The 25,000-nt window shown below is 40.3% G+C and overlaps 2 protein-coding genes and 1 long non-coding RNA gene across 7 annotated transcripts in view; 2 read left to right on the forward strand and 1 right to left on the reverse strand.

Moving 5' to 3' along the window:
• The window catches only part of LOC137971061 (neuronal acetylcholine receptor subunit alpha-10-like), a 13,550-nt gene extending 6,751 nt beyond the window's left edge, over positions 1-6,799 (forward strand). The window contains exons 4-7 of the mRNA XM_068817786.1: positions 553-597; positions 1,063-1,172; positions 3,086-3,266; positions 4,963-6,799. Of these exons, the coding sequence (XP_068673887.1) occupies positions 553-597; positions 1,063-1,172; positions 3,086-3,266; positions 4,963-5,943 (1,317 nt within the window). The 3' untranslated portion in view covers positions 5,944-6,799. The remainder of the gene's footprint in view (positions 1-552; positions 598-1,062; positions 1,173-3,085; positions 3,267-4,962) is intronic.
• A 5,365-nt stretch (positions 6,800-12,164) lies between these two features.
• Positions 12,165-22,094, forward strand: LOC137970780 (neuronal acetylcholine receptor subunit beta-3-like). Of its 5 annotated transcripts, none has more exons than XM_068817344.1 (7): positions 12,165-12,284; positions 12,834-12,893; positions 14,225-14,282; positions 15,854-15,993; positions 17,639-17,683; positions 19,448-19,557; positions 20,792-22,094. In XM_068817344.1, the coding sequence occupies exons 3-7, from the start codon at positions 14,228-14,230 to the stop codon at positions 21,960-21,962; spliced, it is 1,521 nt and encodes a 506-aa protein (XP_068673445.1). In that variant the 5' UTR covers positions 12,165-12,284; positions 12,834-12,893; positions 14,225-14,227; the 3' UTR covers positions 21,963-22,094. The 5 variants fall into 5 exon arrangements, with proteins under 5 accessions (XP_068673445.1, XP_068673444.1, XP_068673446.1 ...); XM_068817343.1 differs by having other exon boundaries at positions 12,169-12,284; positions 12,790-12,893; XM_068817345.1 differs by lacking the exons at positions 12,165-12,284; positions 12,834-12,893 and adding an exon at positions 13,889-14,024.
• Positions 15,988-25,000, reverse strand: part of LOC137970781 (uncharacterized) — a 25,138-nt gene continuing 16,125 nt past the window's right edge. Inside the window, exon 4 of the long non-coding RNA XR_011116865.1 lies at positions 15,988-16,270. This is a non-coding gene — a long non-coding RNA (uncharacterized lncRNA). The remainder of the gene's footprint in view (positions 16,271-25,000) is intronic.

Below are 25,000 nucleotides of genomic sequence, written 5' to 3' on the forward strand. Positions count from 1 at the left end.
AGCAAGTCAAACTCATGGTTACTGGGCATCATGGACAAAGTCAGGGCAAAACCTCAGTGATTCAAAGTCACAGAATCAGATTCAGATTTAAACTAAAAACGTTTGAGTCAGAGTCAGAGTCGAAGTCAGAGTAAGAGTCAAGGTTAGAGTCAGTCAGAGTCATACACAAATCACTTAGAGTCAAAATGTCATAAATCAATCCCAAAGTCAGATTCGAGCTATAGTTTGAGTTGCAATCAGAGTCAAAGTCAGTGTCAGAGTCATTCAAGTCAAGGCCAGGGTCGAGGTTAGAGTTAAGGCCAAGGTTCAGGCCACAGTCAAAAGTCATGGTCATAGTCAGCGTCAGTGACAGAGTCAGTTTAATTCACTTCCAAAGTCAATTCATTTTATTTACCGTTGGTACAGTTCCGTCCACTCTGAAGACGTTTAAAGACGTCTACATCAAGAGAGATTGCAAAACACACGCCAAGCCCTAAACGTTAATTGTGTTGTTCAAAGTCTTTTGGAACGAACCCTCCTCAGATGATTCAGTCTTTGTCATTTTACTTTCAGAATGATCGAAATCAAATGATCACCACTAATGTCTGGGTGCGACAGGTAACTGATTTGTTTTATCCATTAAATAAGAATATTGTTATTAAAACTGTAACCAGAAGGCAATAACTCTCACAGCTCGCGCTCCGCTTTCTCAACCAAAAAAGCAAAAACCGAAGCCAAAGGCGACTCAGTGCATGAAAAAGTTTTCCGGCGGTAGGAGTAAGTTCGGATACTGTTTGTTTCGGGTTTTGGTGATACGACACTGAATAGAAAATCGCTGTAATAGCAAACGTATGTATGCAAATGTGACCCAATATCACCTGCTGCAAAAGGACCTATGAGTTCATAAAATAATTTTATTTTGCTTTTCACCCGATGAATGATTATAAGATCTTTCGTAAATGCTATCTGAAGGAAGTTTATGCCTAACGCAACATTAAAGACCCCGATACAAGGAACCGGGGAAAAATCGCTGCCAAAATCCCTTGTAACTGGCTCTTAGTAAACTAAGCCCTAATTTTGTAGATCTGGACCAATGAGTTGTTAACATGGGATCCGGATAAATATGATGGTATACAAGCCGTCAGACTTGATGCGTCTCGAGTTTGGATCCCGGATATTGTCTTATATAACAGGTAAGCACGTCACGGACAAGGTACGTTTAGGAAAGGTTGGGTAAGAATGAAACTCTAATCCTTCAATTACGAATCGCGAATAACTGATTGAATTCTTTGTCTGAGCCATCTTTGACAGTAGTCGACAGTAGGGCTGCAGCGATACACCGGTGCACCGATGAACCGCGATATTTTTTGTCACGATACGAATATCGATATCTGAATGGGATATCGATGTATCGCAAAACAATAAAATATTCCTCATCAAAAATCAGAAATTACTTTACCAACATTCAGAAATTACTGTTTTAATCAGTTTAATGACTTCTCACCCTAGTACAAGCCTTTTTTTAGCCACAGGGCTTCGCATGCTTTCGATCACGTATTTTTCAAGATGGCGGCATGAACGCATGCGTAGTTCCAATAAGTTGTCAGCTGACACAGTCTTACGCGCCCACAGCAAAAACACGTGGTTCATTCATCAAAATGTCTTCCTCTGTTGAGTTACAATCGGCACCGTCCTCGTTTAAATTAAATCAAAGGTGTGGAAAGACTTTGGATTTAAAGTACTTTACAATGCCCAAGGGGTAAGGAACGATGTATCGTATCGTGTATCGTATCGTGGCACTTGTATCGAGATATGTATCGTATCCTAAGAAAATGTATCGTTGCATCCCAAGTCGACAGTAGTTTGTATACGGAATGAGCCTGCGTTTACGTTAAACCCAAGCTATTCATACACTGTCTCGTATTTTATGTACTTACGTAAAGTCAGTCAAATACACATGCGTAACCTCCGTAAAACTTACTTGGAAATCCACCTTTAGAGAGACAACGATTTTTTTTTTGTTTTTTTTGTGTTTTTTTTTTTTTGCTAAGGAAGGACCCAGGCAAACATGGCCAATTTTATAGGCAAAGTTCTAAAAGCTAAAAACTAGAAAATGCAAGTTGGATTATGGCCTTATTGGTAGCTTCTGATATGTATTGATGTCCCAAGAATCATAGAACGTGCAAATAAACAGCTTGGAAAACGGCCTACAATTTAGACGAATGGACAAGAATTTTTCAATTGATATGCAAAATAGCCGATTTCATGGCTAAAGTCTTGGGAGCCAAAATAGATTTTCCTACATTTTGCACGCGTAGAACCAAGACCAAATTGCGAAAAATAACTTATTTCAAAACAGCCCAGCCAGGCTTTCAATTTTATGTCTGTTCTTCTTGGCAATTCAAATATTACATTTCACTAACACTCAAAACGTATAAATGGTTATGGAAGGCTTTCTCGCACAAGACTATGAATCTGACAATGTGAAGCTGATATTTCTTTGGTTATGCTCGAGCCTTAGGTCACCGACTAGTGGCATATTTCACTTTGTTAAATTTTCGACCTTGGATATTGAGTTTCTGATTGGTTCTCTTAATCTTGGTTATCAGCTTGATCCTATATGATCTTGATCTTATATGACCTAATATAGAAACTGATTGCGGTGGATTGTAAATTCAAAATGGTATGATCCAATAAAATTTGGCTTTAATTTCCAAGTGTCCAAGCGTTCAGAATTGAATGAAAATGTAATAAAACCATTATTCCATTCGCGCTTGTTGGATATGAGACTGGTCATAGCCAACTTTACCATCTAATATTCAATTCGCGCTCATGGAATATTATTAAGAGCTTAAGCACGCGCGACTGTCTCTTATAAACACCTAAAAAATTCTGGTGGCTTCAACTGAATTCGAATTGGAAGTTGCACGCTCCAGATGGGCTCCTGACGAGGATCCCTTCTCCCTTTCGTCTGTAACCTGCAATTCAAATATATACATATATTTCAGAGCCTCTCACTTTTTGTGACCCCTCTAATATAGAACCGAAGTCCAAAACCTGATTTATCATGTTGCTCCATTTTCACCAAATGTTTCGTGATTTACAGCGCTGACAATGAATTCAGTGGAGGCACGGATAAATACAAGACGCCTGTAATTTTAACGAACACCGGCAAATGCAGTTGGTTTTGTCCTGCATCTTTTACCAGTACTTGTCCAATAGACGTGCAGTACTTTCCGTTTGATCAACAGAAGTGTGTTTTAAAGTTTGGCTCCTGGACGTACGAGGTAGGCAAAATCGTAGACAGATGTAAAACACTTGACAGTTGTGTGCCAAGCGGTCAGCATTATATGCCATCCACCAAAGCAAACCTTCTGTCGTCACTTACGTCCCGAAATTAATGGACGTAATGATATCTAATTAGATTCACACCCAATTTTGACATCCAACACGAAGTGTCCCATAGGTCTAAACGAAATTGTAAGGGATAGAGATAGAGCGACTTTCATATGACCTTCAAAAATAAACGTAAAAACAGAACGTAAACAAAAATGCAAAACATTTAATTGGCTTATCGAACAAAAACAAACGAGCGCGAATTTTCATTGGCTTGGCGAACGCGGATGCAAACAACGTCATCTCTCCGTGGAACTTTCTGGAAAGTTTCCGGCGCTTTGACGTCATTTGAAATGCAGTAATGTGATTGGGCAATCGAACTGTTTACTGCCCATATTAGGAGTTTCCTTAGCTGGACTAAGGAGAAGCTTCGTTTTAATCTTGCCAAACATTGGTCCGTCAAACAAATTGCGAACACTTTTTCAAGCTCATACGAAAGTTGCTCTAATTATTTTTGGTGAGTGTAAACACAGCTGTTTATCTTTACTTGAGGACCGAAGTTTTCTAGGGAACACTTTCTGTTTTCCCCGAAGCGAGTGATGGGTACGGGAGAAGAGTAAGGGAAAAGAGTAAGGGGATACTTCGTGAAGCTTATCAAATTGCCGTGCATCTAATTTCGTCAATTTCTGGTCATATCGTTTTGAGAGATAATACGCACTTCTAACTTAAAAGAAATGTGATAAGACATCTGAAAATAAAAAGTTGAGACACTCAAACGGGTACCTTTTATTCCACGCTACCACTGATATTCTCTGAATCAATGAGGAACATAGTCAGTGAATGAAAGTTAGTGAATATCTCCGGCGTTCGCAATGTCTCCGCAGGGAAGTGGGCTAGTGATTTCAAAGAGCCAGTTCAAAACCAGAGGGTCTCATGGGGTTAAGCGTGTGGCGTGAAACGTCCAAAAAATTAACCGTGTGTCGTGAATTATTTTGTTCAGAAAACCGTGTTGTTTGTAGCTTTTCCTAAGTTCTGAACAATTATTTGATGTAAAAATTAAGCGTGCACCGTGAAATCGCGAAATTTGTAACCGTGTACCGTGTTTGCTACACCCCCATTGAGACCCTCAAGCCATAATGCGGATAGGGAATATAGGAGATAGGTGCTTGGATAAGGGAAAGGAGAGAGTTTCTGAGAAGCTGGTTAGGGCGGCTTGTGGCTCTCTCGAACTATGATATTAATTGAAAAACAACAAATGAGACAGAAGATATAAGATGTAAAGACTCGATATATCCGCATATGTCCTGAAAAACTGGTATTTTTCACGCTGGTCTTATACTCACGTTTGCCAGATGATAAACATTGTACTGTAAGAACATTCTAATCGATTTTCGTGTTGCAAAATGATTAAACTTAATTAAACAATGTTAAAACGATTGACAGACGATGAGACAAAGCTGTGATTCGTTGTTTAAGAGCGCATCTCACTTAAAGCGACAAATGTCGATTTTGAAACCGTGACAAACCAGCTTCTATTTCCCGGTGTCGCCGCGTGCACGCTTTGCGGGCCTATTTTACTGGTCACTAGACTCAATAAATTATTATAGTCTGGAGGCTGAGTATAAACATTCGCTTTTATTTTTGAAGGTGATAGACCTTGACATGAGACAGGAAAATGGCTCTTCAAAATCTCAGTACGTTGAAAGTGCAGAATGGAAACTTCAGGATGTCAAGAAGCAACGAAACGCAAAGCTTTACTCGTGTTGCAAGCACGAACTTGCTGATATTAGTATAACGATTGTCATGGATAGGAAACCACTTTTCTACCTCTTCAATCTTGTGATTCCCTGCCTCATTATATTGTCCATGATTTTGCTGGGATTTTTCTTGCCTCCAGAATCCGGTGAACGAATCACACTCAGTATCACTGTGTTGCTAGCCATGGCTGTGTTTCTACAGCTTGTGGGAGAGAGTCTGCCTCGGAACTCCGAGACGGTTCCGCTTTTAGGAAAGTTCTACATCACCATCATGGGGGAGATCTCCATCTCGCTCATGCTGACATGTTGGGTGTTGAACATCCATTACCACGGCTCCGGAAGCTCTGCTAAGGAGGTACCCCTGTGGGCTCGGGTAGTCGTCTTGCAGTGGTTGGGATACCTGCTGTGCGTCGGTAAACCAGACGGCAGCTCCCCGGACGTACCCAACCCCGATCTCAGATATCACCAGGACGATCGACGGAAAGGCGCGCCGTTTGCGTTGGACTGGGAGACAACGTTTTCGCCCGCGGCAAACTGCCACTGCGCGCGGTGTATGCACGCAAGAGGGGCTCACTTTAGCGCGGGGGAGAGAAGCCCCGACGAATCTCGTCTCCTGGAAGTTAGATACACCACAGATACGCCTGTTGATTTGCCCGAGCTTCGCACTAAAGATCGACCCAAAGAGAAACTTTCAGAACAAATAAGCGTTCTTGCAAATAGCATTCGAGAGCGTGAGAAGGTGGAGAAGAATCAGGAAGACTGGAAGTATTTTGCAATGGTCATGGATAGGTTTTTCTTTTGGCTATATTCTATGACCATATGTATTTCGACTTTAACTATCTTCTTGAGTCGTGAAGACGTGGATTCGTGAACTTGAAAATATCTATGCATAGTTTGCCACCCTCCTTTCAAATAAACATCAACAAGTTGAAGAATCTGACAGCCGCTGGTAAGTCAAGGCGATTAACCTGATAAAATCTAACACGAATGCGAAAATTCAAGGCTATTTAACTGACGGTGTTCTTTGTTCACAAATTTTGCTTCGTCGATATAAGCCAGAACGTAAGCCTTTTTGCTGTGTCCAGTGAGGAAATTACCAAACGCAGCTCTGAAATCAATTCAAATTTGGGCGAATTGACTGACTTTCCTGATCGTGGTTCAATACTTTATTTACTGCTTGTATTTGCGAATTCTTTTGAAATGAAACATTTGATTTCAGTGTGAAGAGTTTGCATACCTTAGTATCCGCCGTGCTTCAACAGCAAAACTCTATTGTTTCATAGCTGTTTTGTACTAAATCCACACGTGTGTAGATCGTTTTCAATCAATCCCTAGAGGAAAAGATTACATTGTTCTAATGTACGAATCCTTGTGGACAAACAAAAAAGACAGTGAGAGATGTATTGTTTTCATCAACAAACGTGGTGACGATGACATCGTAAAAACCACGAAAAACGTCCTTGCTGTAAGGACAACGCTCAATCTCGTATGTTATCCCGTTATGCAAAATTCTTGTGAAATTAAAGTTTAAATTTATCCTCCATGAGCAAGGGCTCGGGAATAACTTTTTCTCCGCAGCTCAGGTGTACTGTAAATGCTCTAGTAAGCCCCTCTCTCCTCCTATGAATAATGTCAGTCTCGTACACTTGCCTGGCGGTCTAAATATAATGCTAAGTAAAACGTAGAATTGTATTTGAACGAGGACGGGCGAAATGGTTCGGTTTTAAATGGCCAAAGATGAGCCTACTCTCGTATATAAATTTATTAAAGCTAATTGAAATTTTAGAAGACTGGTATTTTGACTCTCGAGTTTTTAGTAAGCCTCCCTCTCTAACAAGCCCGCCCCGCTACGAGCCCCAGAATCAAGTAAGCCCACAATGGCTTATTAAAGCGTTTGCGGTATGTCTTTTCAGTACATTCTGTCTTTCTAAAATATTCTGCATTTTACAACGAGCGCTGCCTAAAACTAATCCCTTGGCAACTGAGTTCCATTTTTTCTCAAACATTTTGGGATTTTTGGGCCTAATAACCGTCAAGAATGGGTGGTTTTGTAGCGTGATAGCAGTGCTAAATTTACGAACAAAATAAGTTTAAGAGAGACCATTGCTTGCCATTGCGAACATTTGCTTTAAGATCCGTTCGATTTTGTTGAACAGCGATGTTGAGACCCCCCCCCCCTCCCCCCCAAACATGTTGAATCCATGTTGAATGAGTTTAAAAGAGTTTAAACTTTGCTTCAACAACCATTAAACATTTCCTTTGTTATCGTGAATGTTGAATAACGTTGAAGCCGTTTGAATTACCTCCCTCTTTCGACGTTGTTGAGTATGCGCGTGCGCACTAATCAGTCTGTCAATGACGTATAGATGTCCCGTATCCATAGTAATAGGGAGCTTTAGCAACGACAACGGCGACGGCAACGAGAACGTCACAAATGTGCATATTTAGTGGGCAAAAACAATAGCTTTGCACGCCCTGCACGTGCGTTTTTCATTTTTGTCCATTTCTTTGCCGTCGTCAGCAAAGCAACAACGTGAAATTACCAAGTTTGAAGTGTTATGGAGAACGTCAGCACCTGGAGATAAATTTTCATTTTTCTCCCCTAAATTAAGCGCCGCTCGTAACGATTTCATTCCTGAGGGACTGAAACACCTTTGTCATATTAAAAGGCTTGGAATAGTCGCGAAGTGATCGCAATAACGTGAATTTATGTTTTTACATGACGTTCTCGTTGCCGTTCCCGTTGTCGTTGCTAAAGCTCCCTACTATTCGCGGTGCGCAGCCTGAGACTGAATACCAGGCCTCTTGTCAAGCTTTGTTGTTGATCATCCCCAGCAGTCAATATCGTTCAACAAAATCAAACAGACGGTAAAGCAAATGTTGAAGCCGATTTTCCGGGCCTTTATTTGTATCGGTCATCTCATGATTTTGAGTGCAATTTGGTATAAATAAGCACGAGTATATTTTCCAGACTAAGGAGTGAGTGCAATTTGTAGTCTGAACTACTACGTGATTACTTATTAACTAGACCCTCCGTGAGGGTACACTGGGTTGCCTGTGGTACGTGCAACGTTCCAGGCAAATTGTGACTGGCCCACGGGCCGATTACGGGCTTGAAAAAACAAAGCAAAAGGTAATTTAAAAACCATGTAATAAACTACTTACTAACCGAGCTAGCTCGAGCCGTACTGGGGAATATTGGCCCTGGGTCGTTTTTGTACGGACCTTGCTGCGCTCGGTCCGTACTGCCACGACCTCGGGCCAATATTTCCCTGGCAGTACGGCCCTCGCGCTCGGTTAGTAAGAAGTTATTAAGGGGTCACCCAGAAGTCATACCAGCAGAGGTCCTTTGGCTCACAGGTCCTCACACGTTCGTACGACGAAACAGATCCTTTTCTGAGGTTAAAAGCCTGGCTACTGGCCTAATTTAGCTCTTTTTCCTACTTTCCCAACCGCAAGAAAACTGCGGTAAATCAGCCATCGCCAAAAAATGTTTTTTTTTCTCAAAAAATATTTAAAGTTAGGGGAAAAAAATTCATCATTTTAAAGCTAAGAAAATAAGCTTTCCAACAGCATATAACTTATTTACAGACAACTGAAACATTTTATAAAAGCGAAAGTTGAACGAAAAAATTTAAGAAAAATAACAGTAAAATATGTTTTCTAGGCAAAATTTGGTCATCTTAGCGTTGATTACGAATTTTTGGATGCAAAACTAATATTTTCTGCAATTTATCTGCTTTCTTGGACATAAATTCGACCGAAAACTGATAAGGCACGAATATTTTTAGATTTTTAGGAATAACAGATAACGTGGTTCTATGCGTAATGTGATAATGCGATAAAAGTGTCAAATTTGCGACCCATTGCTAACGGCAACGGAAGCGATCGCATTACGAATAATTAACCTCTGTTGCCAAAAACCACCCAAATAACCGGTCAGTGTAAAACGCAGACTGCAGACTGCAGACCAGGGATAAAATGCAGACTGAGTGTAAAATGCAGACTGCAGACTGCAGACTGCGGGTTAATAAAATAATAATGAAAAAAGAGTTATAAGAGTCTTAGTAGCCGTTTGAACTTTCACACTGAAACCCCAACACAGCTCCCATCGCTTTGGTTGCCCCACGGCATGTTTTAAATCCGGATTTTTATCGAACTCTGTAAGAATTGAAGCTGTTTGAATCCTTGTTGTTGTTGGAAAAAGGACAGTTTCGTTAAGTGAGTTGCTTTTAGGCAATGAAGTCACCACCCCGTAATTCAACTGTCCATTTTGCTGCACTGAACAAAGTAATCGAGTAATTACCCAATAACTCAATTTATTTTGACAGGCATGGTTACAGTACCAATTAACAAAGACAGAGATAACGTGGATTTTGCAACCATTTAACGTTTCAATTCAGTCGGCTTAAGCCAGTATGACTAAGGTGTAAAAATTTCTTATTAGGATCCTTTCATTCGCTTTCGTGTACGTTATGTTTATCCTTTAGTTCACAAGCTCGTTTGTTTTGCATCTGGAAGATGTAATTTTCAATTATAACCTCTCCCTAGGGGTTATCACGCATAGCTTAACCAATGAAATCCCCGCGTCCTAATTGCTCGGAATACGTGAAATTCTTTTTGCATTTCGTTACACCGAAAAAAGACAACCGAGATTATTCAGGTATTCGAAGTAATAATTGTTGGTTTTTCGAGCGATTTCCCTCGATGTACCGGTGTGACAAATAATTTGGAACATTGCAATGCATCTGGAAGCGCAAAAACAAAGCACAGATGATTTCAACGCGTACGATCGCATCCCCAAAAGGTGCAGCGACCTGCAGTCATAATAATGTGAGTTGTTGACAGATGTAAAACAGGATTGTCTTTCAAACAATCTTTTATTTTATCCTTATGACTCGTTTTTTTATTATTAATATTTATTTTACCCTCAGTCTGCATTTTACCCCCGGTCTGCAGTCTGCAGTCTGCAGTCTGCGTTTTACACTGACCGCCCAAATAACCGATTCTTCGACGGAAAATTCATCCCAGAGGATAAAACTATTCACTGGACATGTAATGAGGGTAGATATGTTCGAGCGAAAGCGAAAACAAGCGAATATTTTGACGGAAAACACAATAATGTGAGATCAAAGGAACATGTGGTGAAGACACGCAATTGCGGCATCGCTTCGACAATAATCTTACCTTTTCAGCGATTTTAACGCTTGAAATTCCATTCAATCCACCTTGTCTAGTCTTTGAATTCACTATTATCGCTGCCCTGCGAATCTTCAATGTTCTACATGCATGGTAAAAGACGGCTCGACGGGCGACAGATTGTTGTCGATGTTGTCGCCTGTCTTGTTCAGTATCCAATTGATTTGCCATTTTTGAGCTTCATAAGGGTATATTTTGTTCAAAGATCCACTAAAACGCCATTCGCGTTACATGACTTTCGACGCCATTATGATTCTACTGTGTCCACCAGAGAAATGTACGCATTTCCACTACCCTCTCGATCCTAAGAAAATACGCGCAGAAGGCTCTATGCACAAAGACACTACTTACCGGGGGAGTGACAGGCAAGACTTTTACCGACACGGAAAAAAATTAAACGGAGAAATTCTACCCATTTTCCAACTGGGATTGCCGTATACGGCAACCCAGTAATAATATACATGAAAAAAAAGGAAGATAGAAAATCAAAACGGGTGAAATTTTGACAGCGCGCTCTTCAATTTTACATGAAATTCATTCAACTGATTGGTTGAAACCGATTATAACGTTAATCAAATTAAAACTTAATTTGCATTCGTGAGAACTGCATCATTCTTTTAGCCAATCAGCACTTTTTTCAGGTACGGTATATTACTTAATAACTTGAAAAGCAAGTCACGTTTTGCACGCGCAAAACGAACAGCCACAACCCCCCTCCTCACAGCCACAGTAAATAGCTCAACAAGCTTCACGCGGTGCACGTACGTCGTCTAGACTGCACACCAATTAGCTTTAAAACAAATCACCCTTTGAACGTGCAGCTGCTGAGTCAGTCTTGTGATTGGTGAGTTTAAGTTTTCACCCACGTGATCTGCAGGAGTATTGTTTTACCGAAACAACAGAAAGTTCCAGAATAAGAATAGGCCTTATTGACGGTAGCCGCCTTGTCATGCAAATTAGCCATGTGTTATGCTGGGGGCAAACATTGGAAAATTGCGGAAAATCGGCTCGTTGAAATATTGAAATAAAATTTGTAAAAGTACGTTGTGGAATTTAGAATTAAGTATCTTTTATAATAATTTTATATCTTTTGATTGCCTTCGACATTTTGACTTTCTACTTCGTTATCTTCTGATTTTCACTTTTCATTAAAAAAAAAACACCCAAGTAACTTGCGTAATCACCCTATTTTACTACTTAGGTGATAAACATTCATTGAACTTGAAACAAATCATCTGTGTGGCTAAGATGTTCGTTATAACCTCTCGAACTTGTGTTGTTTGCCCCCTAGAAGTGTGTAGTTAATTTGCATGATAATAGCAAATCCAACATGGCGGCCATCGTGAATAAGGTGTACTGAGCCGTACAATTCCGACAGGATAGCTGATTAATCCGTGAACAAAGCGTTTATAAAGTGTTTTCACGTGACGTCACGGCGGCCATGTTGGTGTCCCTAAACAAAGAAACGGCGGCCATGTTGGTGTCCCCAACTAATCCTCCGCGAATTGAGCTCTTTTATCTTGCAAATGTTTTCTTTTGTTTCGGTGGAAAAACAAGGTTACAGATCACGTGAGTGAAAACACTCTATAAATTAAATAGAGAAGACTTAATAAGTGAATTAATAAAATTAAATTTGGGGAGCTGGGGTAAAATTAAGCTTCTTTATCGCTAAACCAAATTAAAACTGGCCAGCGTAATTCGTGTTCAGTGTGAAGTGCTGTATCAACTCAAAACCGTGATTCCTTATCGAGAACAAAGAAAAAAAAACACAAACTTCCAGCAACTAGTTCCCAGAGTCTCGGCTTCTTCTAGCTTTAAGGAATACTGGGAAGAAAGGCAAAGAGGTTAGAAACACCTGCTTCGATTTGATTAAGGTGTCGGAATCGCAAAACAGTAAGACAAGCTGTGTAGTAACAACTGTTCGCTATCAAAGAGTATTCAGTTTGCTATCGGGAAAACAGTACAACAGAAACTCAACAAGCGAGGACCGGAAAACGTTAGTCTCAGCTAAAGGTATTGTTTTAATCCTATGTCTGAAAAAAAAAAACTTGGATGTCGGTTTCTAAACATAGGGTTTTAAAAAGTAAACAACAGTAGCTCCCGATGCCACTGATGTCAAAATATTTGGACCACCGACAGTGCCTTAGGGGGAAATTTCATTCTGCGCTAGTATCAGGAACTAATTTCTAATATTGCTGTGGAGTCTGGAACAACGGAAACAGAGCGGCAACATAGCAGAAACAGCATGTTGAAATGCAAGCTAACGCCTTAACGTTTGTTTAACAGCTTTCTAGCCGCTCTGGAAATAGAACAGAGAGCTTTAAGGCAGATGTACTAGGGACGCTTCTTTCTAACCACAGTACCACCTCACGGCTCATTCAGTCCACGTGGCGGCAGATGACTTTGCCATCTTCTTTTAGACGAACAATCATTACAATAAGATGAATGCTTAGCTAAGCCACAGAAAAATAATTTGCATGTAAAGAAGACAGACTTTCGCTCTTCTTTTTGCTTACAGTGTCAAGTTTTGTTTTGTTTTTCAAACTCTTCCGTCAACTTCAGTTGCTCACTGAGGGAGATTCATTCCGTGGGAACATTCCAGCAACAAAACAAATTTGCGAGGTAAGTTAATATTTTACGTTTTGCCGGTCCTCTTCTCCTTCATCTCGAGATAGAGCCAATGATGAATTTCAGACCATTTAAATATTTAAAACGAATCGTCTCAAGTAACCGACTTCTGCAAGAATTATTCAAACCGTAAAAGGAAACAAATGACTTGGAACCGCTAGATTAAAGTTACAACATTCGGAGTGATTTAGAAAACACGCTTGGGCGGGGTAAGAGTTTTTGTCAACCCTCACTGTCTATAAAGTTGTTAAATTAAATTAAATTAAATTAATTTCAATTGATTTTTTACGTATGACTTCTTTCGTATGAAATAAATGTTCGTTGCTTTAGTTACTAGCCAAAACGGATTGAAAGCAATATATGGCGCGACTCAGAATCAGGAATAAGACCTTTGAGAAATAAAGATTAATGTATTGTATTGCATTGTTTTGAGACAAAAGATTTGACGGGTGATGAAAAATTTGTGCATACCCTAGGAGCCGAGTTTCCACCACTAGGACACACCTAAGAAATGTAATTTCTGACTTTCCAAGGTTTATCCTTACTGCATGTGTTTCCTTGACGAAGTTCGGAATTTTATAAAGTTAATGTTACATCTAATTAACTGACTACAGTACAAGCATGGAGACGAGTACATTAATTAACGCTATAAAGCACAAAAATTCCAATTCCATGCAAGGAGATCATGTAGGTACCCTACTCACCCATAATCGTAATCAGGTTTGTCATTTTGACCTCATGTAATGCATACATGTAGTCAAGAACAGAAATTTTTCATAATTCTTTATGAATTCCATGTCAACCACGGTTTGGAAAAAACCATAACTGCTGAAGATCCACAGCAATGAATTTCCTACATACGCAATCTAACAAACCAGATGCAAAACAAAGAAATGAAAACCATGTCGACCATAGCACAAAGATCACATTTGACATTCTGTCATCATCACACCCACTGAAAGCCTTTTTCGCTGAGAAATGTGTCTCATATTCTATTCAATTCCGTATGTTTCCAAAATCTCTGTGATGAACTTGCTGAAGCAACCAAAACGACGAATTTTGTGCCTAGGAGAATCTTGTTTCGGATGAGATGACAAAATATATCTTCTTAAGGAGTCTCCAAAGGTTTGCGTGTGCGAGGAATAATTATTGCATGGTTTTTGGATTGCAAACAAATAAGCGCTCGCAGCAGGCCTATATTGGTTTACATTAGTCTAGAGGTTAATCCGCTTTTAAAAACCCGACAATTATCTGTAGCTTCTTTCGCCAGTCTACAGAGAATTGCAAAAGTTCATTTAAGTGGAATTCTTCTCTTTCTTTTCTAGAATATGAGGCTATTGCGTCTGGCCATCTTATTTGTTTGGACCTTCAACAGCACAAAAGGTGGGTAAAAACCAGCTGGTTTTGTTTTGTTGTTGTCTACTTACCCTTAATATATTGTCAGTTTCGGAGGTTGATAGTTCTTACGATCAGTTCCCGTTAGGAAAGTGTTTTAAGAGACTAAACAATTTCGTTACGAAACAAAAAATACATCTATCTTACGCCTAACATTACTTGTAAACATTTCGGCCGGCAACATGTCGCAGCGGTTTAATAGCATCTCACTGATGACGAAGAGACAACGTTTTTTGTTTCATCATGTTCGTAAAACTGTGGGTTCGTTTAACAGACTGGACTTTTACATGGCCAAAAAAAAAATTACACATTGCAACATTTAAAGGTGTTAGTGAAACATTCGCACATGCAATGACTATTGCATCATCCTATCTGGTACAAAAATTGCCTTTAGTTCTAGAGCGCGCTCTCTTGGTGTAAACATCAGATACCAAGTTTTCTAGAGTAGGGAATTCAAGTCCATTGTAGGGTATGACAATCCTTGAGTCAACTGTTAAATTCGATAAAGGATGATTTCCTCGCCTAAAAGTCTAAAAGCTTCGTTTTAATTGCTCAATTAAATTTAATATGCCATATAATTATTTGACCATAGTTTAAGTAATTTATAATTAAGGCTTCAATTTGGCATCGCTACTTATCGACATGCATCCGAACATAACTTCAATTATATAATTACCTCATTAAAACTTGTGAGTCACATATCGATTCCCCGGCACATTTACGGTCATTCGCCCGAGTCAACAGCCTACACTACACTTGTCAGGATTTTTTTGATGCTTCGGTGAAGACAGTCTTGCGATATCCCCAGCTGGAGAATAGGCTGTGGTTATGTTTAATTCGAACAAACTAAAACACTACATATTGCGGTAAAAATAACTGAATCGATGACACGCAACGCTGTGCAAGTACAACACCGATCAACTAAATCATTTTAACTAGTCATAGCAAACCATAACACCTGAATAAAAGCAACTATTTTGAGGAAATGAATCTATTTACTTTACCACACAAAGAGGCCTTGTTTTCAGTCATCAGCTACTGCTAGAATGCACGGTGGGGATGCAGGCATCGATAGCACAAGAATAATACCTCAGAGGTATTAGAATGCCGCAGAATTTCTCTTAAAATTGCCGATAATGTGCGGGAAACAACACTGGTAGCAACAGAAAGCCGTCTACAGCATTGACCGGAAAACTTTAGAAAATAGTACTTTGTTAAGTGCGAATAACCTTGGGCTAAAAAATGTCAACGAAATATTTGTTGCGCAAATTTCACATTTCAAGCCATTCCTTGGTTGGAGTTCAAATATTGTGGTGTTATATTTATATCAGCGTGTTTCGGTTTACGTAAGGGCTACCTTGGTGGTAACTTGCCTTCAATCTTCTGCAAGTTTGCGTTCGCTTCTTGATTAATGAGTCATCTTTTAAGTGTTCATTTTAAAAATGAATGAATTATAATCTTCGATAATTTTTATTTTCCTATGTGCTCCTTAAAATAGCAGGCATTGCTCCTTGAGGCGTTATTTTAATCTTTGGTACTTACATCAATTTTACCTACAGGTTCAGGCAATTCCACAGAGCAGGATCTTATCAACTATTTATTAAGGGGATATAACAAAGACGCTCACCCAATCCCCGAACAAAACAAATCTTCCTACACAGTCACTTTTGGATTGGAATTGGTCCAGCTGGTTAATGTTGTAAGTTAACATATGCAAAATGTCCCAGCGTGATTTTTATTTTCACTTTAAAAGCTAAAAATGAACTGAAAAGCGCAAAAAGGAGAGAGAGCTAGTGAATTGTTTAGCTGATAAAGGCGAAACTCCGAATATTGACTTTTGAATTAGTTTCCCTCTGATTTCGTTCGAGAAAATGAACATTCTTACTAAAGACTTATCTTGCTCAAACATTTTTCAATCGGCGTGTACATCCAGAACGAGGGACTGCTCTCTATGTAGGTTCCATTCGGCCGTTTTTCTGAAAAAAAAAATGTAATCGTAGAGCACCTGTCACGGAGTAATTTAATTCAATTCTGGCATACAGTTTTCAATTTATTCCAATAGACTGCGGCTAAGGGCCTGAGCAAATGACCTCAACATTTGCTTCAACAATAAAGCGTTTTGTTACAAGTATTTCCATAACATTTAAATGTGAATGCTACATTATCGTGCAAATGCAATACACAAAGAATCTTAACTCCGAGAGATTTGAATTAGAAACAGCATTAAGTTAGCCGAACGGTCCTTATTGGAGTTGAGCCTGCAGGCACATTTTCTTTTGTTTAAAACCACATACAAAAGAGGCTTAACGGTTGAACTCCGATATCACCGATGAACTTTTGACAATAGGGCATCCCTGTGCTCAATGATACTATCATTGAGCACAGCCCTCTCTTACCTCATATTCTATTGTCAAAAGTTCATGATATCGGAGTTCAACCCGTAAGCCTCTTTTGTATGTGGTTTTAAACAGAAGAAAATGGTCCCTTGATCGTAAAATAGGAACCGACTTTAAGTCCACGACGGCGATGTCGACGAAAAAGTCACCTCAAAATAGAATTTTGCAATGTCGTAAGTTTTTCGCGATTAGTCCATCTTGTTCTTGCTCTTGTTACGAGCGGTTTCTGAGTCGTTGTGCAGAGGACTGAAAATAGGGAGTTAAAGAAACCACGACGGCTACGGCGACGAAAACGTCACTTCAAAATATAAGTTTGAGCTATTCTAAGTACTTCATGATTATTCCATCTTGTTTATATTATTCAATATGAGCGAAGTGTCCTATAACTGGATTGGTACGGACGGATTTGAAGTAAAGAGTAAGACTGAAAGATTCACTGTAGTTTGTCCACGTTGTCTTCAAAACCTTAAATTTGGTCTTTTCACGTAGTAGTTTTGACGAGTACGGGAGAGAAATGTTCAAAATTGCGTGCCGCTCGTGCAGCACGATCATTTTGGTTCTTTTAACCAATAATATTACTGCTTTTTGGCGTTGTCGTATCCGCAGCCGTCGTCGTTTCTTAAACTCCCTAATATGTGCCAAAATGCGTGCCGCACGTGCAGCAAGATTAATTTTTGCTCTTTCAACCAATGACATTGTTGTCTTGTGGCGATCTCGATGACGACCGCGTCCTAGAAATTCCCTATAGAGTGTTTTCACTCACGTGATGAGTAACCTTGTTTTTCCACCGAAACAAACGAACCCTTTGCCTGATAATAGAGCTCAAATCTCGGAAGATTAGCTAGGAACACCATCATGACCGCAGTTCCATTGTTCAGGAACACCAACATGGCCGCTGTGACGTCACATGAAAACAGTCCATTGACTAATATTCTACGTTTATTTCAGGATGATAAGAACCAGATTATAACGACAAACGTATGGGTCAGGCAGGTATGTGTCGTCTTCTTTTCGGTTGCCGCTAAAATGTTTTTGCCACCACAGCAAACCGCGTACTTAAACAAGTACATCAAAAAAAGACTGAAATAGGCGCCAGGATGTGGGCAGAATTGCAACTTGTCCAAGATTCGCCGATCGCTTAGCTCGCAAGCGCACTCTATTCTGGAGTAAATTTTTTTCCAGGTCACGCAGGAGACTGCACCAGTTTCCTTGTGACTTGTGCTTCAACTTCCTCTTCTTCTTCCCTCGAGTTCTCCCATTGCTATGTGGGTTTCTAGTCAGTTGTCTCTCCTAGTTGCCTTCAAGCGCTTTCTCCGTGAGATCTTTCTTGATGTTATCCATCCATCTCTGTTTTTGGCCTTCCTCTTCCTCTCTCTCTCCTTCCACTTCCATCACACTTCGTGTCACACAACTCTCATCTTTCCTCGTGACATGGACATACCATATGACAATCTTCTTCGATACCTCCATGACGTTCACTGTTCTTCTGAATCTTTCATTCTGGATCTTATCCAGAACGTTTCGTAGCCCCACACAACCATCTAAGCATTTTCAAGCTTATGAGTTGTATACGATGTCAATAGAGCGGTTTTCAATTGAGTGTCGAAAGTAATTAGTGAATTGCTTTGGTTAACGATTACTTCACTCAGTGGCTCGCGACACTTTTTCAACCAATCAGAAGTGAAACCAAAACCAATCGTGACTCGCGCGTGCACATTTTCCCGCGCTTTGTGTCGGCTACTTGTAATTATTTCGAGTTTTGATTGGTTTACCGGATTGCCCCCGTCCTTTTTGATTTGCCAAAGTAATCACTTTGGTTTTGGTTTTACGACACTCAATTGAAACTCGCTCTATGAATGAAAACTAATTTTTTATAAGAAATACTTCGCACTTAGACTCGCTTTGAAGAGGAGGCAGACGTGAACTCGGAAATGGCCTATAACAGTTGACACTTAAAGTGGTACTATTATCAAAAAATCAAATCCGCCATTACTAACTTTAAAATCTTCAGAGAGCTGGATCGAGGAGAAAATGACGTCAAAGACTTACTAGTTTAAGAATGCAATGCGGTTGTACGCGACTGAATTAATATGCAGCACGGGCTTTTCGGGCTTGCAGAGTTTAAACTAGTGTTTTGGATACATAAACTGCGTTTACACACTGAATTTTAAGTTATTGAGTGAATGACGTCACTTTTCCCTAGAAACGGCCCTCTGAGCTCCAGTCGGTCAGGTTTGAATGTGAGTAATGGCGGACCGCGAAATCCAAAACTTACAGTCACAGTAAACTGCCTCTGGATAAAAATCAAAGCTCAGGATTTTCCCAGGCGAGTGTTAAGCAAACACACTTTCAAAATCTGAAGAAAAAAAGGAAGAGATTTTTTGATCATAGTACCACTTTAAATATAGTTCATACACGAGAGTTTAGATAACTTGAGCGAGGGGATTAGTATTACTGATTTACCTTGCTGCATGCTGAGGGATCGCTTGTGGGAGCGCGAAGCTTTCAGGAAAACTAAAGAATCGCATCTAAAGTAAAGCGGCGTGTTTTATAGCGCGGCGTCTTTCCCTCCGTTTTTTCATGCAATTTTATTGTTAATTTAATTCCGTGAAAACTAAAGGAAGCGGGTTACGGCAATTTCCGAAAAACCATTTACAACTTCGAAGCCCAAATGAAGGGCTATATGGCCTTTTTTACGTCACCCTGCACTGATAGTGATACCAAGAACAAAGTGTTTGTTTTGCTCTTACTTTTTAGAAATGGACCAATCTTCTATTAACATGGCAACCAGAAGACTACGGAGGCATCAAACGAGTCCGGCTTGATCCGAAATTGCTGTGGATTCCAGATATTGTTCTTTACAATAGGCAAGTACACCGATATTTTCTGCCTTGGATTTACTCTCTGAGTAAATGTGTCAACATAAACGTGGGATTAAGGTAGAAAATTACTATACGTAGCGATGTTTTTCTCTGATCAAGTGTGTTGCTGTTTGTTTAAAAAGGTTTAACTGATTTCCTGGCAAGATTCAGTTATGAAACAATGAGAAATTGATTGTTGTCGCGGTCTTTGCGCCAGTGTAACTGCGTTGCCCTGTAATGAGGAAGTGTGGTCTTACAACGGTTTCCTAAAAAGTGCAGACAAGAGTCCATTATCCAAGAGTAAGAGTCTGGTATCAGGTTTGTCCATATCAGCGTCAGAAAAGTGTTTATTTTAAAACCTGTTTTGCGAGAAAATAAACATGCAAGAGACCAAATGACCCAATTCAAATTTCCCGGGGTTGAGATTCTTTGTGTATTCAAATTCAAATGATATGGAAATACCTGGAACAAAACATTCTTTATATTCCCAAAGGGTTTGAATTGGGTACAACATTGAGTTAGCCAATTTGGTCTATAGTATATTTTCTAAATTAGTTTTAAAAATAGACACAGAGCATTAAAAGCAAAACCCGCTATGGCCATCACGTCACGCATGCGCTTGTATGCTCTGTTAAAAATAGACACTTTTCTGACTCTGATGGGGACTGGGCAGAAGCTCATGACATTGAAGCGTTTAACTCTGATTCAGAGCTGGCTTTCTTGAGTTTAAAAATCTCTTTAAGGAGCTTAAGCACGCGCGTTTTTGAGACTCGGACGGCAACCGGAAGTGAGCTTTTTTCCCTTTTAACTTGTTTTCACACAACCACATTTACATTGCTATGTATCTTTTCTTAATTAGAGATGATTAGTATAAAAATCTGGGAGACACCACTGTCCTAGCGCGTGAAATGTTCTCTTCCGGTTGCCGTCCGCGTCTCAAAAACGCGCGTGCTTAAGCTCCCTTTTATGTGGAGCTTCGATCTTAGTTTTGCCTAAATATATTTGGGCATAAAATTGGTGTCCTAAAATACCCAGCTTCGTTCCAAGGGAAAGAGTTGCAGGCTACACGCTTCAAGGCCAGACTAGGCCAATAGGTGGTTTGTCACCAATCTCTTGGGACACGGATAAAAATGCTGCAATGTAGAATCGCTGGTGGGCGACAGCTCACTAAAGTACATCCTTTTGTTACACCCACTTAAAATTTGCTGTCATTCTTTAAATAACTCACTTCTCCCCACAGTGCGGACAGCGAGTTCAGCGGTGGACTTGAAAAGTACAAGACCCGAGTGATCGTTGATTCCGACGGCACATGTTCATGGTACAGTCCTGCCTCGTTTCGGAGCACATGTCCCATTGACGTTACACATTTTCCGTTCGACGAACAAACATGCACCATGAAGTTTGGATCGTGGACTTTTGAAGTCGTTGATCTCGATATCCACGCTGATTTGTCGCCCCTCCATTCCACTCAGTACGTGAAAAGTGCCGAGTGGGATTTAATGGGCGCTTCGAGAAAACGAAACGTACAGTCATACGCGTGTTGTACTTACCCATTTTCCGACGTCACTATAACATTCGTTTTCAAGCGGAAACCTTTGTTCTACATCTTCAACTTGATCATACCCTGTATGATAATCATGTCTATGGTACTACTCGGATTCTTCTTACCTCCGGAGTCTGGCGAGCGAATTACTCTGAGCATTACAGTGCTGTTAGCGATGGCGGTCTTCTTGCAGCTGGCGGCCGAGAATTTGCCCCGGAACTCCGAAAATGTTCCGGTGATGGGGATATTTTACATCACTGTTATGTTGGAAGTCGCCATCTCGCTCGTGGCCACGTGTTATATTCTTCACATTCATCATCGCAATTCTGGTACCGCTGTGGTTCCAGTTCCTCCCTGGGTCGATAGATGCGTCCTAAACAAGCTGGGAAAGATCTTGGGCGTGAAGAAACCCGTAACAGAAGACAATTACGACTTGTCGTCGCGGAAGGATTTCAAAAGGCTTTCACTTATGAAAAAAGACTTCGAAACACGTATGGGGAACGGGATCAGCAAGAACTCTTTTCAAACCAAGATGATCCTTGATAAAGCACAAGCTGGAACGTACACAACTGTAAGTTCCCCTGAAGAATTTTGTTTGACATCGTTTTCAATGAACTCTGTTGAAGGTTCAGCGACTAGGATGGATATGACGCAAGATAAAGGAAATAGAAGGGACAGTGGCGACAGCAATAGTACGAAAACGGCACAGGGAGTTATGGTGTTAGTGGATAGCTTGAAGCATCGACGACAAATTGAAAAGAACCAGGAGGAATGGAGGCATCTGGCAATGGTGCTGGATAGATTTTTTTTCTGGATTTTTGTCCTGCTTATATCGTTTTCAACTTTTGTCGTTCTAGCGAGAGTGTAGCTGAAGCTCGTTTCGAAGTCGTACTTCTGAATATGCACAGGAACATTACATTTCGGAGGGTATCGCGTCGTACACCGAGTGAGTGCGTCTACGCGGTACTGCGCAAACTTACAGGGACGAGCCACTCCGTGAAGATCTCCGGGGTCGACCGTTTCGATTAGTATTTAAAGCTAAACGATTTCGCGCACATTTTTTTAGCCGATCACTGGGCAAAAGCAAAACCTGAATCAAATTGCGCTTTCCCGCGATTGGAGCCGATGGTCGTATTTCTTTCGCGTTGTAATTGGCTCATTTTATTTTCTGCCTTTGTTTTGATTGGCTATGTAATGTTACATTTTTTGGTGGGATTTATGCAATCTGATGCAAACTTAAAGTGTAACTGAACTATAACAGATAGAACGCGATGCGTTAAACTTCGAGCAGGAATTTCAACTTCCCATTATCACGACGAAAGCTCAAATACATGTCCGCTATTGCTACCCGTTACAAGCTAGAAATGTGCTTGTCCAATAATAGAAAAAATTACGAAAGGGAACACGTCCACAGCAACGACACAAAACGGTGATATCATTGGTTTAAAGAGGAAAAATAATCGTGTTGTTCGTGCTCCACGCATTTTAGCAAATATTAAGTTGTTGTGGTTCTCTGTATAACAACGACGCGGGAAAACGTCACCTCAAAATATAACTTTGCACTATCCGGTGTTAGTCTTTCGCGATTTTGCCACCTCGTTTTCCTCGTACGATGTTAGCAAGGTATACTAAAAATATATTGCTACGAGTGGTTTCAGAGTGAAAAAAGAAGATGACAGATTTTCTGCTGCATGGCCACGTTAAAAAAAATTCAAATTTGGTGATTTCACGTCGTCATGTACAGTACCCGCTGAAGTATCTGCTAACTGAATGCGTGCTGCCCGTGCTGCACGTGCAGAACGATTGTTTTTCCTCTAAAAAATTTGTACAAAGGGTAAATCGTCGCTTGATCTCCTGAAATTGGTTTGTTTGCCGACTAATCGGCAAATTTCAATAGAATTCTTATTTAATTTAAGCCACCAAACCAGGAAGCTTAAGCGAGTTAGCAATTAATTTCGGCCAATTAGGAGTCACTGGTGGTTATTCAAATCAGAAATACAACAGGCGTGCTATTTTTACTATTTTTATTATTGTATTGGCACGTGCTCTCTCCTCATTTAATCTTACCCCTGAAAACACGTATCATTTTTAAGTCACTTATAACGAAGACTGCAAACAAACTACTCTCACGAATTAAATATCAAACGAGACAACGGCTGTCGTTAAAACACGGCCATTATATTGGCCGAAAGCAATCGCCAACTCGCTTAAGCTACCTGGTTTGGTGTCTTAAATTTAATGAGAATTCTACTGAAATTTGCCGCAATTTGAGAAAGGAACTGTTTTCACGGAATTTTTGGTTCCCACTTGCTAAGTGACCTGAAAACCCGCTCGTGAAAACTCGGCCAGGGAATTAGGCCCGTTTCAAACGTCGAACTTTTCATGTGCCGAACCTAATAAATACCTATTTGGGTCGACCCAAATGATTAAGTTCAACGGTTGATTCGGACGTCAAACTTTTCATGTGCCGAACCTAATTCTTGGCGTAAACAAATACCATTTTCAACGGTTAAAATAAGGAAATGAACTGGTGAAAGAGGTTTGAAACGATTCATTTCCATTCCATCCCATTTCGCTCCAGTAAAAAAGACCAAAATAGTTACTTTGGTTGCTGTGTTTTTTAACATTCAAGGAAATTGCGATCATACTGAGATGCGAATTCACACCATGAATTTTAGTTCATATATATAGCGTTAAAGGAAGTTGGAAGTCCACCGTTATGAGCTGTATAGTTTCAGAATGTTCCAGCCAGTTTCTGGAGAACGTTCTCAACGATCGTTACGCCTTTCTGATTTCTCTTCACACAGACCACACAGCACACGTGGTGAAGAGATACTACTCTCTACTAGCCAATCATCAGCGCAGTTATATCGAAAAATTCATTAAAGTAATTTATGCATTAGGTTCGGCACATGAGGAGGTTCGACGTCTGAATCGGTGTCGAAATTTTGCCGTTCTATTCGACTGATAATAGAACAGCGGGTCGACTCAGATACAAATCTGTCGAACCTAATTGATTCATACGTCGAACTTTTCATGTGCCGAATCTAATGATTAGGTTTGGCACATGAAAAGTTCGACGTTTGAAACGGGCCTTAAAAGCAACGACAACGGCGACGGCAACGAGAACGTCACAAATTTGCATATTTAGTGGGAAAAAACGCCCTGCACGAGCGTTTTTCTCTTTTATCCATTTCTTTGTCGTCGTCAGCAAAAACAACTACGTGAAATAGCCATATTTGAGGTTTTATGAAGAACGTCGGCACTTGAGGAAAACTTTTTTATTTTCTCCCCTAAATTAAGCGCCGTTCCGACCAGCGTCATTAGGGAGCTTACGAAACGACGACACCGACGGCAACGACGACGCTACAAAACAATAGGTTTAGTGAGCAAAAACAACGGCTCTGCACGCTCTGCACGTGCGTTTTACATTTTGGTACATTTCTTTGCCGTCATCTCCTAAATGACGACGTGAAATGATCAAATTCAAGGTTCTCTGGAGGACGTTAGCACATGACGATGAATTTTCAGTTCTCTCTCTACGCTTCCAACCCACTCGTACAAGTTTAATTCCTCGACAGTTACTACACATTTTTAATGCGAAACTACATGAAATAGCTTCGTAGTGATATGAATAACGCGAACTTGTATTTTTAAATGAAGTCCTCGTAGCCGTCGTCGTCCTCGTTTCGTAAGCTCCCTATTATTTTTGTGGAACAACCACACCCTTGTCATATCCAGAACAAGGTTGAAATAGTCACGAATTGATTTCAGTAACGTGAATTTTTATTTTGAGATGACGTTCTCGATGCCGTCGCCGTTGCTTAAGCTCCCTCCTGTCTATGTTTGACTGGGGTGCTTACTATCTGTTTCACCGTAAATAACTTTACTGAAGTTCACATATCA

The sequence above is a fragment of the Montipora foliosa genome, chromosome 9 (assembly GCF_036669935.1).
Source record: "Montipora foliosa isolate CH-2021 chromosome 9, ASM3666993v2, whole genome shotgun sequence".
Lineage (NCBI taxonomy): Eukaryota > Metazoa > Cnidaria > Anthozoa > Scleractinia > Acroporidae > Montipora > Montipora foliosa.